Source organism: Malaclemys terrapin, chromosome 4 (genome assembly GCF_027887155.1).
Source record: "Malaclemys terrapin pileata isolate rMalTer1 chromosome 4, rMalTer1.hap1, whole genome shotgun sequence".
In the NCBI taxonomy this organism is placed as follows: Eukaryota; Metazoa; Chordata; order Testudines; family Emydidae; genus Malaclemys; species Malaclemys terrapin.
In genome coordinates this window covers 21,312,199-21,326,789 of record NC_071508.1, presented here as the reverse complement: position 1 = coordinate 21,326,789, position 14,591 = coordinate 21,312,199, and the positions used below count along the sequence as shown (strand labels likewise).

The window sequence follows — 14,591 nt, the reverse complement described above, 5'->3', positions numbered from 1 at the left end:
GGTAATCACAGCTCCGCTATGTAAGGAGATGAGGCTCTGTAGCCATGCCCCTTCTCTGCCCATTCCCCTGTCCTCTTCCGCCCTGTGCTCCAGAGCAAAGAAGGCCCCTGGGGCTATGGACGGGGGCTGTTGCTAGCCTGGGGGAGTTGGCCATTGACTCTACAGGAGCCAAGTTCAAGTGACTGGGCAGTATCCTGGAGCTCAGAGCTTGGTCCCTGCTCTAGTGCCCAGCCAGGCAGGACTGGCCCTCGGGTTCTGTACCATCGCCAACGATCGCCACCTCTCCTTAAACTAACCGGGGCGCCCGGCTGTTCCCGGAGCCCAGCGGGGAGCAGGGCAGGCGCAGGTAGTGCTGTCCAAGTGCTGAGTCATCGCCCCGGAAGAGGCTGCGCTCTTCCTCCAAAGGGGTGCCACCGGGCGGCTAGCGGACGCCACGGCGGGCGAGAGGGATCTGAGCTGCTCTGCAAGCCTGGGGGATGGCCCCTGGGCGATTCCACGGACCAGCCCCCACCTCGCCCACCTGTCGAGGCTGTTGCAGCACGTTCAGTATTGCTCACCCCCGAGGATGTGACTCTTGGCTCCTTCTCCGCCCAGCTGCGCAGAGAGGAGGCCGCTGCCCAGGAGCGGGGAGCGGACCTGAGCTCCGAGTGCCAGCTGGATGGTGGCAGTGACATGAACGGGGAGGGAGATGCTGCTGCCTCCACCCCAGCCACCACCTTACTCATCCAGGAGGTAGCAGTGGGGCAGCACCCAGCAGGGGGACTGGCTGGGGTGGGACTGGAGAGACTGTTCCTGGGGGAGCGGTGAAAGGAGGAGAGAGGCCACAGCTCCTGGAGTGGGATGGGGTGAGGCCAGGGGGCGGGGGCAGAGGCAGGATGGGACGGGGGGAGTTGCCAGCCCTGAGCCTACGGATCGGAATGGGGTGAAAGCAGAGATCAGTAATGGTGCTGGCACAGCGGTAAGGCAGGCAGAAAGCCAGCTGTGGGATAGACGCAGGAAGGGGGCTGTGGGTTGGGAGTGAGGAGCACCAGCGGAGCTGTGTGTGTGAGGAGCCCAAGGCTGTGATAGCAGGGGCTGTGGGTCGGGATTGAGGGGCACCGGCGGAGCTGGGGGGAGCCCAGGGCTGTGATAGCAGGGGCTGTGGGTCAGGATTGAGGGGCACTGGCGGAGCTGGGGGGAGCCCAGGGCTGGGATAGCAGGGCCTGCGGGTCGGGATTGAGGGGCACCGGTGGAGCTGGGGGGAGCCCAGGGCTGTGATAGCAGGGGCTGTGGGTCAGGATTGAGGGGCACTGGCGGAGCTGGGGGGAGCCCAGGGCTGGGATAGCAGGGCCTGCGGGTCGGGATTGAGGGGCACCAGTGGAGCTGGGGGGAGCCCAGGACTGGGATAGCAGGGGCTGTGTGTCGGGATTGCGGGGCACTGGTGGAGCTGCGGGGAACCCAGGGCTGGGATAGCAGGGGCTGTGGGTCGGGATTGCGGGGCACCGGTGGAGCTGCGGGGATAGCAGGGGCTGTGTGTCGGGATTGAGGCGCACCAGCGAAGCTGCATACAGGGAATTTGCCGAGCGTCTGCTCACACTTTGCTCTAGGCCCGGTTCGCTCCGGAGTGTGAACGTTCCCAGCTCCACGGGTTTGTGCTAAGCTCGGAAGCGCAGGCATCAGCTGCACAGAGCCCAGAGGTCGTTTCTCCACAGCCCGAGCAGCCAGGTTGTGCTGATCCCTTTCTTCTGCTTCAGGCTCTGCTCTCCAGGGGCCTGGGCGCTCTGGCCCACGACCCATCCTTTGTGACGGCCATGCCATGAGAGTCGAGGTGGCTGCCACCTGCCAGCTGGAGATGGTGCTGATGGAAGAGGCTGTGGCCGAGCTGCTGAGGGGAAGGGAAAGCCCAGAGGGAGCAGAGGCCGGTTCCACCCACTGACACACCTTGGCCACATCCCTGCATAGCTCCCCTGGGCCCGGCATGCCTGGCTCCCAGAGGCCATCTCCAACCCCTGCCTGTGAGACGCTGCCGGGGATCCCCCTCGCCAACGGTGCCAGCCGGGAGGTGCTGCCTGTTTGTGGGCTTTGAGAGGGTTACCGTGGAAACACAGCGCCATCTCCTCCCACGCCCAGCCTTGACTGGTTGCTCTCTGCCCCGGGCCAGGCAGATGGGAGCCAGAGAAGGACTCGCCGGGCTGTTTGGGAAGGAGCGGTGAGGGCCTGCACTCCGGGGGCATTTCCTACAGGGGTGTCTGGTGCTGTGTGGGCAAGGTGCACCCCCTGCCCTCTCAAGAGCTGTAACGTGTGTGCCGGACGGGTCATTAAATCCCTGGCACTGCGATCACGCTGCTCCGCTCTGTCCTTCAGTGCTCTGGTCTTCGATCAGAGGGGGGCCAGCGGAGACCCTTGGGGGCCTGCTTTCCAGCAGTGCTGAGCACCCGCAGCTCCAGCCAACGCCAGCGGGACTCGTGGGTGCCCGTCCCTCTGAACACCAGCCCCCCAGGTGTCTCCAGTCAGGCCTGCCGAATGAGCGGCCACTTTTCAACTGTGGGGCTGAACATACATAGCCAGAGCCAGCCCTTGTCATCTAGACAAGGCACCTGCTACAGATGGGTGATGGGGCCCAGCGAGGGGAAGGGGAGATTCTCACTATTTATCTCGCTCCCTGTGACTGCCAGGAGGCCTCGCCTCTCATTGTCACATGAGCCTTTGCAAACCAAGCCGGGGTGACTGGCCAAAGGTCACAGGGGGAGTCTGTGGCCAACGTGGGAACTGACCCCACATCTGAGTCCCGGCCAGAGCCTTAACCACAAGCCCACCCTTCCTCTGACACGGCATCCCTTCCTGTGTCCCAGGAGCCACGGCCTGGGCCTGCCCTTGGCTTGGACCCTGAGCTGGGAGGGGCAGCTTGCCCCGTGGTGATTTATTATTGCTATTACCCTAGTGCCTAGGAGCCCCCGGCGTGATGCTCGGGGCTGTGCCAGCACAGGACAGAAAGAAGGCCCGTGCCCTAAGGGGCCGGCTCACCACGTAAGCCCTGGGTCAATCTCCCGTGTCGCATTGTCTTTGCCCAGGACAGGTGGCATTTCCGGACACTGAGTAAAATCACACGTGTGTTTTGTTCTAATCAGCCCAATAAAGAGGAGATTTGGTGCCTTTTGTGGTAAATTTCCCAGGCTGGGTTCAAAAGTGGGGCTGCCTCGCTCTGTTTCAAAGCAGGAATAAGTGCTCTGGGTGAAATCTAGCTCAGATACAGCGCCCGTTCTTACTGTGTGGGGGTGGAAATTAACAATCAGAACAACTTTCTGAGTGGGGTGGATTCTGCTGCATCTGGATGGCTCCTTCCAAAAACTACAAGGCAGGGGCTTGAGGCAGGAACAACGGGTTGAAATTCTCCAGCCTGGGTTAAACAGAAGGTCAGACGAGCGGAGTGCAGGGGTCCCTGCTGGTGTAAATCAGCATCGTGCCATTGCTGTCAATGGAGCTGGGCCAGCTGAGGATGTGGCTTCTCTGTGATTAGCTGATAATCCAGCCCCGTTCCTTCTCCGGCGACGAACCGGAGCCAAATTCATTCGTACCAGGAAAGGAACCCGATAGGGCTTGAAAGTCGTGGAGGGAGCAGATGTGCTGGGGTCGGGATTTGTAGCGAACGGCTAATCTGCTGAATTCGTCCTCTCCCTCGCTGTGCAAACTTGCCCAAGGAGCCCGATGCTGGGGACTGGGCTCTTGGGAGAATCTGGCCTGCCGTGGCTTCCAGGGGTCCGTGCTGTCCTGCCAGCGTGGCGTGATCTGGGACAAGGCCAGAGACACCCCACCCCAGCCAAGACAGCATTGCCCAGCCAGTGCTGCCAGGACGGCACTTCTGTCATGGTGAGTGGTGGGGGTGGCTGCACGGCACCCCCTGCTGGACAGTGCTTCTCCTCCCCTCTGCCCCCCGGGCTGCATGCTCTGGTTTGAAGCAGTGTGAGCCCATTGCTAGCCCAGTCCCTGGCTCCTCCCCGGCTAATCTAGATTAAAATGCAGAGAAATTATGGGTCCCGTGGGACGCGCTGAATCAATAGAGCCCGTCTGCTCTCAGCCGTGGTGTTTATTTGTTAACTTAATAAACGGGAAGTGGCTGTCGCAGGGACCATCTGCGGCCAAGCCCTGGCGAGTGACAGCAGGGGGTCCCCCTGGGGGGGGGCGGGGGAGGGGAAAGGAGCCAGGCAGTCAGCGGCTCTCTGGGGGTGAAGAGCCGGGGAGTTGGCAGGGAAATTAAGCCTGTGCTCAGACGGAACTCAGGGCTCTTCCCCCAGAAGTCAGGGGGCATCCCTGGGGGTTTAAGGAGTGGCTGCCCCCCCCCCCCCCCCCGTGAAGTGTTTAATCAGACACACGCTGTAGGAACTGAGCATTGTCTAGAGGTTGGAACAGGGGACCGTGGGTCAGGCCTCCTGGAGTCTGTTCCCAGCTCTGGCACACTGTGTGCCCATGGGCAAATCACTCGCCCTGCTCCATGCCTCAGTTTCCCTCTCTGTAATGTGGGGATAATGGTACCCATCTGCCTCGCGGGGGAGTTGTGAAACTTCATTAATCATGATTCAGCCAGAGATCTTAAGGGTGTGTGGCTGAGGTGGGGGGAAACTGAGGCACACCAAAAGGAAGTCACACAAGGGAGTCACACAAGGGAGTCAGTGTCAGAGCTGGGGACAGAATCCATGCCTCCTGGTCCCCAGTTCTGTGCCTGAGCCACACTGCTACTGTCAATAAGGAATGAGATCTATAATAATCCAGTGTATCATTATGCTTATCCTTCCTCTCTCCTCTCTGTAGCTCTGAAGTCCTGGGCAGTGGCGGATTAGCTACTGGGCCAATGGGTCCCATGCCCATGGGCCTTGGCAATTGGGGGGGCCCTGGAAAAATGGGCACCCCCATGACCTGCTCTGCCCACCCAGCATTCCTGCCTGGGGGTGGGGAAAGCCCCCACGCCCTGACCCCATTTCCCTGGCAGGAGCACCAGGAGTGCAGGGGGGATGGGACTAGAGGCAGAAGAGGTGCTCTGACCCAGGGCCCCACAAAATCTTAATCTGCCTCTGGTCCTGGCTGCAGGCTACTGAGAACAGCTTGCATGGGGATGAGGCTCCAGTGGCTTTTTCACTCCTTAGTTTTGGGATGAGCCATTTGGATCAAGGCCACTTGGCTGGATAATTATGACCTCCTGGAGAGAGGCCTTCAGGCCTAGGAATGATTAGCTGGGGGCGCTGGCTCCTGTCTTCATACAAGACGGCCTGGGGACACAGAACAGGGAAGCTAGAGCCCATGTTTTGACCAGTAGGGCAGAGTCCCCCACCGGCAAACACTCCTTGGGGGCTCAGCTGCTCTTTAAATCAGTGAGCGCTTGTCCCAGCTGACACTGTGAGCCTCTTTCTTAGAGAAAGAGGAGGGGAGGGAATATCTTTAGTTGGCCCAACTCCTGCGAGTGAGAGAGAGGAGCATTCGAGCTACACAGAGCTCTTCTACAGGTCCTGGTGTCTCTCACCAACTGAAGTTGGTCCAATCAAAGATATTCCCTCCCGCACCTTGTCTGTCTCATCACCCGGGACCAACACAGCTAGAACAACACTGCAGATTCTTTCCCAGGTGTCCGGCTGCTGGGTCTTGCCCACATGTTCAGGGTCTAACTGGTCACTATATTTGGAGGTCAGGAAGGAATTTCCCCCCAGGTCAGATTGGCAGAGACCCTGGGGGGTTTTTGCCTTCTTCTGCAGCATGGGGCATGGGTCACTTGCAGGTTTAAACTAGTGTCAGTGGTGGATTCTCTGTAACATGGAGTCGTTAAACCCTGATTTGAGGACGTCGGTAACTCAGCCGGAGGTGGTCAGACTAGCTGAATGATGATGGTCCCTTCTGGCCTTAAAGTCCGTGAGTCTGTGTGCTGACCCACGCCCAGGCCAGGGGACCTAGGGAGGCTGGGGCCATTGGAGCGGGGTAGAAAGAGTAACATGAAGGTGGAACAGAGCGAATGGGATTCCTGGGGACCTGAGCAAAATAGGCTTCATCAAACAATGGGGGCCCCTTAATCCGCTTGCGCTGTATGTTTAATGGGGGCGGGGGGGAGGCGCTGGGTTGCCAGCAAACGTGGGAGCTCTGTGCCACAAGAGCCGGCCAGGACTATGACGCTCCCGGCTGGCCAAACTGGGGCCCTCTCCCTGCCGTAAGAGCCCAAACGCTGCAGCTCATCTGGGGCTGGAGCATCGCCTGGTGCCAAGGAAACAAGTGGTTAACCTCAGCCCCGCTTCCCCTCCCCTTGAGCTGGGGCTGGGCTAGGGGGAGGCTGGGATCTGTGGTCGCAGGGCTGGGGAATTGGGGGGTATCTTTGGAGTGTCCTAGCTTAGCTTGCTTTAAACACGCCCTCTGTGGCAAAGGTCTTGCTTTCTGCCCTTGTGCGTTCCCTGTGGCCGGGACGTCCCAGCAGCACAAGGGATAAGGACTCGGGGTACACCTGTTGCAAGTGCTGGGACAGGCAGGTCGACCGCCCTCTGCCAAGGGGAAGCACCAAAAGACTCAGGCCACAGCTGAATTCGGGAAACAACAAAGGCAAAACCCAGCTCCGGGAGCGTGGCTAAAAGGTTGAAGCTCAGGGCTGCGGGTGGGGTGCCCGAGCAGAGAACCCCAGACAGCACCCACTGCCTGCAGAGAGTCGGTGGACACTGCGTGGAGGTGTGACACAACGAGGGATCGGAAACAGTCGCAGAGCAGCCTCCGCCCAGTGTCCTCCTCCTGCTGTGACGGCTGGTTGTCCTGCCCAGCGCCCACAGGAGGTTGACCAGGAGGTCTCACGATTTCCTGGGGCTCCGAATGGGCATGCAAGACTGAGCTAGTGAGGGGCAAAGTGCAGTGAGAGGCCCTGGAGGAGCCGCTGAGAGGCTGCAGCCTGGTGCACTCTACAGTGGTCTCAAGTTGCAGTGGGGAAGGTCTAGGTTGGATATTAGGAAACACTATTTCACTAGGAGGGTGGTGAAGCACTGGAATGGGTTACCTACAGAGCCGGCTCCAGGTTTTCTGCCGCCCCAAGTGGCAAAAAAAAAAAAAAAAAGCCATGGCAGCGCGATCGCGCCACTCCACTCTTCGGCGGCAATTTGGCGGCAGGTCCTTCGGTCCGAGAGGGACTGAGGAACCTGCCGCCGAATTGCCGCTGAAGACCCGGACATGCCGCCCCAATAGCGGACGGAGTGCCGCCCCTTAGTATTGGCCGCCCCAAGCACCTGTTTCTTTAGCTGGTGTCTGGAGCCGGCCGTGGTTACCTAGGGAGGTGGTGGAATCTCCATCCTTAGAGGTTTTTAAGGCCTGGCTTGGCAAAGCCCTGTCTGGGATGATTTAGTTGGTGCTGGTCCTGCTTTGAGCAGGCGGTGGGACTAGATGATCTCCTGAGGTCTCTTCCAACCCTAATCTTCTATGATTCTCTGAGTCTATGATACACAGGTGGTGCCAGGGTTTCCCTCGTGCCGCAGAAGCGGGAGTTGGGTCTATTGGACTGAGCCAGGACGCCTGGGTTCCACTTCAGCCTCATTGCGTGACCTCAGGCCAGCCACTCTCGGCTGACTGCCAGAGCCTTTGTTCTGGGGAGCCCCAGTTGGAGACACTTGAGGCCTGATAGGAAGTGCCAAATGCCCTCTGCTCAAGCTGCAATCAATGGGCATTGCAGGGGCTCAGCACCCCTGGAACGTCCCGCCTGAGGTGCCTCAGGCTGGGCTCCCAAACCGAGGGTGGTCTCATCGAGGCGGGCTGTTAGCTCGTCCAGGCAGGACCTGTGTGACCAGCGTCCAGCCCGGCAGGGCCCCGCTCTCGGCTGGGGTCTCCAGGGGTACGTCAGCAGCGCAATGAAAACCACACGCCACAAATCTCAGAGCCCGGGTCAACTGGCTCAGGCTGGGCCTAATAGCAGGGCAGACGTTCCCGCTTGGGCGGGAGCCCAGGATCTGAGACCCGGCGAGAGGGGAGGGCTCCAGCCCGAGTGGGAACGTCCACACTGCTGTTGTTAACCCCAGAGCATGACCCCACAAGCCTGAGCCCATTGTCCCAGGCTCTGAGACTTACTGTCATGGGGGGAGGGGGGTTCAGTGTAGATGTACCCCTAGGTGAAATACAAATACTAATGGCCTCAATCGCTTTGTGCCTCGGTTTCCTCACCTGACCTACCCATGGGGAGTGAGGTAAACTAGCCCATGTTTGTGGATGGGGCATCTGGGATGTAATTCAGACGTATCCTCATTAAAGGGGGCCGGTTGTCCAACTCCAAGTCTTACCCCTCCCTTTTGCTCAGGAGTTAACTCAGAAATTGGGGAGAGGCAGGTCCCGCGGGGCAGGAAACCGGTTCCGAGAGCTTCAGGCCAGAAGGGACCGCGGTGACCAGCCTGCCTGGCCTCCTGCATCGCCCCGGATGGAGACTGCCCCCCAGTGATTCCTGCATCCAGTCCATGACTCCTGGCAGAGTTGGGGCCTGCTTCTGAGCCTGTCCCAGCTGATCCCCGTGCAAGATTCCAAGTGATGGTGAACGCACCCCGCCCTGGTGCGTTGTTCCACTGGCTAAGGGCCTTTTACCGGTGAAAAAGGGCCTCGTATGTTTAGCCTGAATGTCTCCAGCTTCAGCTTTCAGCCACCGAGTCTCCCCTTGGCTCGCCCCGTAGCACGAGCTTTGCAGGACACCCGCGACCTGCTGATCTCATTCCAGCTGACTCCCAGGAACAGCTCTCTCTGTGCAGCCAGACCCCCTCCTCCCCCCGCCCGACAGGCTGTTCCCACTTCCTGCCCCACAATGGGGCTTTGTCGGGGCCTCCCAGCTCCTCACTGGGCTCATGTGACCAAGGGGATCAACCTCCACCCAGGGGCATCAAAGCGCTGGCTCTGCGCCTAGGTGTCCCGTGCCCTGGGGACTGGCTGCGGTTCAGTGGGGGAGGTGGGCGATGGGTGGCTCAGGGGGTCGCTGGCCTCCAGCCCGGTCTAGTGCGTTCCCCACTGTGCTGGTCAGCAGGGAGGAAAAAGCTTCCCACTCTCTACGTGCCTGGGATCACCTCTTGGTTCAGGCCCAGCTCAAGTCTAAGCCGACACTCACCTATCAGTGCCAACCACCCAGCACTGCTGTGTCCCTCGGGGCAGGGGAGAGACCGAGCTGGACTGTCATGGATACACAGGAGACCCTCCACTGAGGCTGCTGGACACAGCCAGACCCAGTGGTTCTCTCTGGTGTCTCCCTGCGTCCTGGCCTGGATGCCGCAGGGACGGCAGGGAGCTGCTGGCTAAACGACTCCAGCCCTGTCAGGGAGGCAAAGGGGGAGAGCTCTGAGGGGGTCCCAGGAGATTGGGTCATTGTGAGGGGCCTGGGCTGGAAATGGGCCCAGAAATCAAACCCACCCCAAGCCCAGCAGGAGGCGACGGCTGGGGCCGTGTGAAACGTGCTACACAAGCGCAGGTTGGATTCCCCTCCCAGAGACGTGATGGAGAAACTGACTCCCAGCTAACGTTTTCCAGGCAAGGGATCCTGCAAATGAGGCCAAACCATGTCTGCACTGCAGGGGCATTAAAAGCTCTGCTGCATGGGCCCTTGTGCTTTGTAGCATGGCCCCAGCTGGCATGGCAGGAGCTCTCTTGTGCTAACAGAGACACTGCAGACGCTCTGCCCTTGGTTGGCGAGCCTCGATCATCCGGACATCCGCAGCAGCCCGCCAGTGAGGACACCGGCCCGTCGCCGCTGGACAGCGAAGACCATACCTAATTCAGTGAGAACCTGCTCGGCTTTCCCCTTCCCCGTGTGTTCCTTTCTACCCCCCACCGTCTTCCTCCTGCCCTCTCTCTCTCTCTCTCGGCTTTTCGCCTGATGTGAGACCATCAGCACGGCCCAACACCAGCATGACAGGAGAAGACAGTCCCCCCCGGCTCTGCCCTGCCAGCGAAGGAGAGGGACCAGACCAGCCAGATGACACCCCAGCCTGGGGAAGTGAGCTGGGGGGAGGCCGACCAGCCAGCCCAGGTATCAGCCAGTGACTTGTATCCTGAGAAGGTGGTGGAAAGCCGTACTGCCCCACCTTTACTACCCTGTCTCTTCTCCTCCTTCTGCATCGGTCTCTTGGGTCAAAAGCCAGGAAAGTGACCCCCATTCACAGCAATCCGGCTACAGAACGAACCCTTTCCTGTCTGCTAAGAGGGACAGAATAAGCGACTCTAGCCAATGCCCTGTGATACATTGGATCGTTTCTCCTGCAGAACCACTCCACGTCAATCGCAGAAGGCTTTCGGGTTTGGGTTTGAACCTGTTTCTCTTGTGTCCCCTGATCAATAATTCCCAGCCTTTGGTGTGAACTTTCGAGCGCATTTGCCATGGGACTAAGCAGGCCGAGGTCTCTGGACCTCAGACCTGGGGTGGTGACAGGCTCATGTTCACACCTGTGACTGTCTGGGGCCATTCATCCTTTGACATTAACACAACAGCTCCCTGGAAACCCCCACAAACCCGCTCCTTGTCCTGCAAATCCCTCCTTTGCTGTGATGCTGATAACACACTTGACAATGATTCCGACTCTGAGCTCAGCCAGGGTGACCAGATGCACTGCACTTAATCCCTAACACAAGCCCCACCAATGTCTCTCCTAGCTTGCCTTTCTGCCTTTCTACTCTGCGACGCTCCTTCGGTTTCCTTGGCCAGCAACGTTGCCTGTGGAGAAAACATGATGATCATCTTGTGCCCAGTGGGGTTCTGTGGCATGACCCCCAAGGCCGGGGCCACTGTAGCTGCTGTCTACATGATCCTAGTGACCAACATCTACCTGATCTTTGAGGTTGGCCACTTGGAACGAACAATGACGGACATGGCACAAATCAAGCCCTTCAACTTAACCAAAGTGGGGAAGATGCTAACGTATTGCTACTATACAGCCATCACGCTGGCTGTCATGACCTACCCGGTGTGCGTCTTCCTCATCTACTCAGTCCAGAAGCGGCTCTACATGGGCATGTTCGCCTATGTCGCATGGATCACCTTCTATGACCCGGCTAACTGCCTCATCGTGGCCCTGGCTTACCCGGTCTCCAAAGAAGCCTGGTTTTCCCTCAGCCCCCTGGAGTGGTTTGGGCTGGCCACCAGGAGCCCCATGGATTGTTTCTGGCTCTCCTTTGTTGTCACGTATGCCCTGATGGTAATTGAAAGCAAAGGGCAAGAATGGCTGTCGCTCAGGATGAGGCGGAGCTCTAGGATCGTGTCAGAACCGCCCAGGTTTAGGTTGGGCTCCACTGCTAGGAAAGGCGTGAGGGGAGGTATTGGAGCAGTACGTTGGGCCCCATTTTCACGTGTTTTCTACCGATGGAGATGAGAGACCATTACCTGTGTAATCTCCTTCCTCTGTTGTGTAATTCAATGTTTCTCTTGCTGTTGCTGCATTTTCCAGGCTCTGAGTTCAAGTCCTGAATAAATACCCCAAAAGCCAATCATTTATATTTGTGTTTTAGGTTTTTCCCTGGCTTTTATTTTGCATCAGGAAGCCACAGGGCATGGGAGTCAGCAGAACTGGGTCTATTCACCGTTCTGCTACCGAGTCACCAAATGACCTTGAGGAGTCATGTCATCTCCCCCTACCTCAGTTTTCCCATCCGTAAAATGGAGAGAAAGATATTGCTGTATAGTATATATGTAAGGCACTGGAAGCTCGAGGGATGAAAAGCCTGACATAAGGCCAGATTTTGAAAGATATTTAGGCATTGCGGTAATCAGCCTTGAAACACCTAACTGATTTAGGAGCCTAGCTCTCATTTTCAAAAGGGATTTAGGTGCTTGGGACAGCTGTAAGTTATGATCAGGGTATCGTAAGAGCCCTGTAGCAGATGCTGCTGAGAGGATGCATTCAAGTAGACCATGCTGCATATCTTTGGCATCCAGCCTAACTAAATCATTGCATGGTTGGCATGGAAGAGTAAACAAATACAGCACCACGCTACTGACGTAACTACAGCAGCTCCTCTATATAGGACGTAGGCTGCCACAAAGCTATTTACATCACTTCCCAGGAAGCACTCGCTTTTGAGCAGCACCTCCTGTGGGACAGTGTAGGAACTGGAGCTTAGCAGCGCAATTGCACATCATGGGCAATAGCCAGGCAGAGTGAGGTTAGCAAACACAGGTGCAAGCCCAGACTGTGGGTGCACCTTGCTTTGCGGAGTAACCTATCTAATAAAGCACAGGAACCTCCGGTGCTGCCGAAGTGGAGAATAGTGCCAATAGGTTTTGTTGCATCTCTGTTGCCCATCAGGGCTCTTGACACTGTGTTGGGGACGTTCCCCACCTAGATGCCAAGATTTTGGGACAACTGAAGAAGAGACCGGCTTCCAGAAAATCCAGTCCAGTGCATGCTGGGGCAGGACTTTGGAATTTTTACCTGGTGCTGGCAGAGGCTCCAGCTAGCCACCTAAGCGCAAGCCCATTCTACCCCCGGGGTCTAAGATCGTGTGGCTAACGCTAGCCTCCACCGGTACCAAGACATCCACACTGCTATTTTCTAGGGTGCTCCCAGCTGCCGTGTAAACATACCCCTTTAGGTGCCATTGACTTCCCAGGGCTTCAGCACATGTTTAAATGTTTTTCTGAACCAGGATCTTAGATGGATTTAACTCCCAACCTCAGTGAGAGTTATGCCTACCTGACAAATGGCCGTATTAGGCTGTGTGCTCTCCTTGGTACTTTGTGCCATTTGGATGTCATGTCTCCCTGACAGCATTTCCCTCCTACTGAGCTGGCCTGGCCGGGAAATAGACATAAGCTGCAGCAGGAAGCATAGTGACTATCACTGCATCGGTCCCTGTGGGGCTTGACACTCTGATCTTACTTGGCCTTTCTGGGGTGAGGTTTCTAAGACGTGGAGTAGCAGTTGAGCAGTGTTTACGGGAAGGAGGGAGAGCCTGCACTCAGTGGGGAGCAGTTTGCTGTGATACCGTAACTGTGCCCGGCTAAATTTCACTCGCTGCGAGACTCATTTGCTGCTATAAACGTGTGAGATGGACTTTCTCGAAATAAGGAGCTATAAAGTTTGTTTTGGTCTAGCACAAGAGCCTGCGGTTGAACGAAAACCACAGAGCGGAGTAGCCCCCAGCCTTTGAAGACGTGGAGCTGAGCTTTCTTGTTCAGCCCACCTACAAAGGAAAATTAACTCACTAACGCCTTTCCTCAAAGGGACCTGCAAGGGCTGTATAGAGGGGCTCTTTATGGATGGGGAAACTGAGGCATAGAGCAGCAAATGACTTGGCCCAGGGCACACAGCAAGGAAGTTGCAGTGCAGGAATAGAACTCCTATATCCTGCTGCTCATGCTAGTACTCCAGACCCATACCTAGAAGTCTCTAGGCAACTCTAGCGCTCACTTGGTGGCAGGCACCTTGCTGGAGATTAGCGGCAGCAAATAGGTATTGCACCGAGAGGGTAAAATATTTCCCTGGGAGGCTACAACCAACAGGGTTTTAAAAAGAAATGCACTGTGCAAACAATGCTTGCAGTCACTGCTCCATCTCTTAACATTACACAGCCCCACACTTGAACCAACAGCCTAAGTTTTAGACAACGCCATGAATATTACAGCCAGGTGGAGCACGCTGTTCCATTCAACTCGCAGGCAGACACCCTGAAACGTAACAGTTAAAGAATAGATCCTGGCTCCACCAGGGTAAAGCAGAGTTTTAAAGTTTGCCTCTCAGTATGAACAGTAACTTGTGCAGCACTGAATCTAACAGCAGTCGCGTGCAACATGTGGGCGCTTTAGTTTAATGAGGAGAAGCCCAGCATGTTTGTGCTGAAGAGTGTGAAAACGACCGAGTTCTCCTAACCTGGACGCCAACAGCCCCCGTGGCTCTGGGCCAGTCACAGCCTGGCTGCCGATGGTGATAGTACTTAACGAATCAGACATCCCTAATAGGCAACTTTTAACAATCCCTTCACGGATGTGAAGCATTACTGCCTCCAGAGCCCGCCACACAGGATCTGTGTTACTGAAACACACTGTGCCCTGACATTGATGGTCAACATTCAATGTACTACGTGCATGGGTAACATACTGCATCATCAATATAGCGCTGATGTTTACCTGCTTTATTCACACACCACTAGGCATGAATGGAAACAGTATGGAGATACTTCGTGCCTCGGCCATACACCTTTGATCTCACAGTTCAGCGAAGAGGGCTGCCAGAGATGGCCAGAACCAGGACACTGGACATGGACAATGCACAAGTTCAGCTCCAACACTAACAGCTGACGCCTTTAACTGGCTGAACCCAAACGCTGTATGTGAGTGACACGGCTTTGAGGACATGTGAATGCAAGCTTTGTGGTTTGGGCTGCTATCTCTAGCTGTAGTGCAGGCTGTAGCTTACTCACCTCCTGCTCTGAGAATGGCGCGCTTTAGTGGTGCTCTGGGCGTTTGGGTCACGTTGTGAAGGGTCCCGAGTTTCAACAGCACCGCTTCTCTGCCCTGCGAAACTGGCAGTTTTACTCCACCCGAAAGAGAAGAGGTCTCAGGTTAAGTCAAGTGATTCATTTTTATTTAAAACCGCATGTATAAAAAATAGGATTTCTGAATTCCCCTGTACAATATTAATTATTAACAA

The 14,591-nt window shown here is 56.9% G+C and overlaps 1 protein-coding gene across 1 annotated transcript; it reads left to right on the top strand.

Moving 5' to 3' along the window:
- The first annotated feature begins 10,673 nt into the window (after positions 1–10,673).
- On the top strand, positions 10,674–11,315 carry LOC128835678 (transmembrane protein 217-like). Its single transcript, XM_054025266.1, has one exon. The coding sequence runs from the start codon at positions 10,674–10,676 to the stop codon at positions 11,313–11,315; it is 642 nt and encodes a 213-aa protein (XP_053881241.1).
- The last annotated feature ends 3,276 nt before the right edge of the window (positions 11,316–14,591 follow it).

Excerpts from the sequence above, each read along its gene's own strand:
- LOC128835678 (XM_054025266.1), top strand. The coding sequence starts at position 10,674 with ATGATGATCATCTTGTGCCCAGTGGGGTTCTGTGGCATGACCCCCAAG.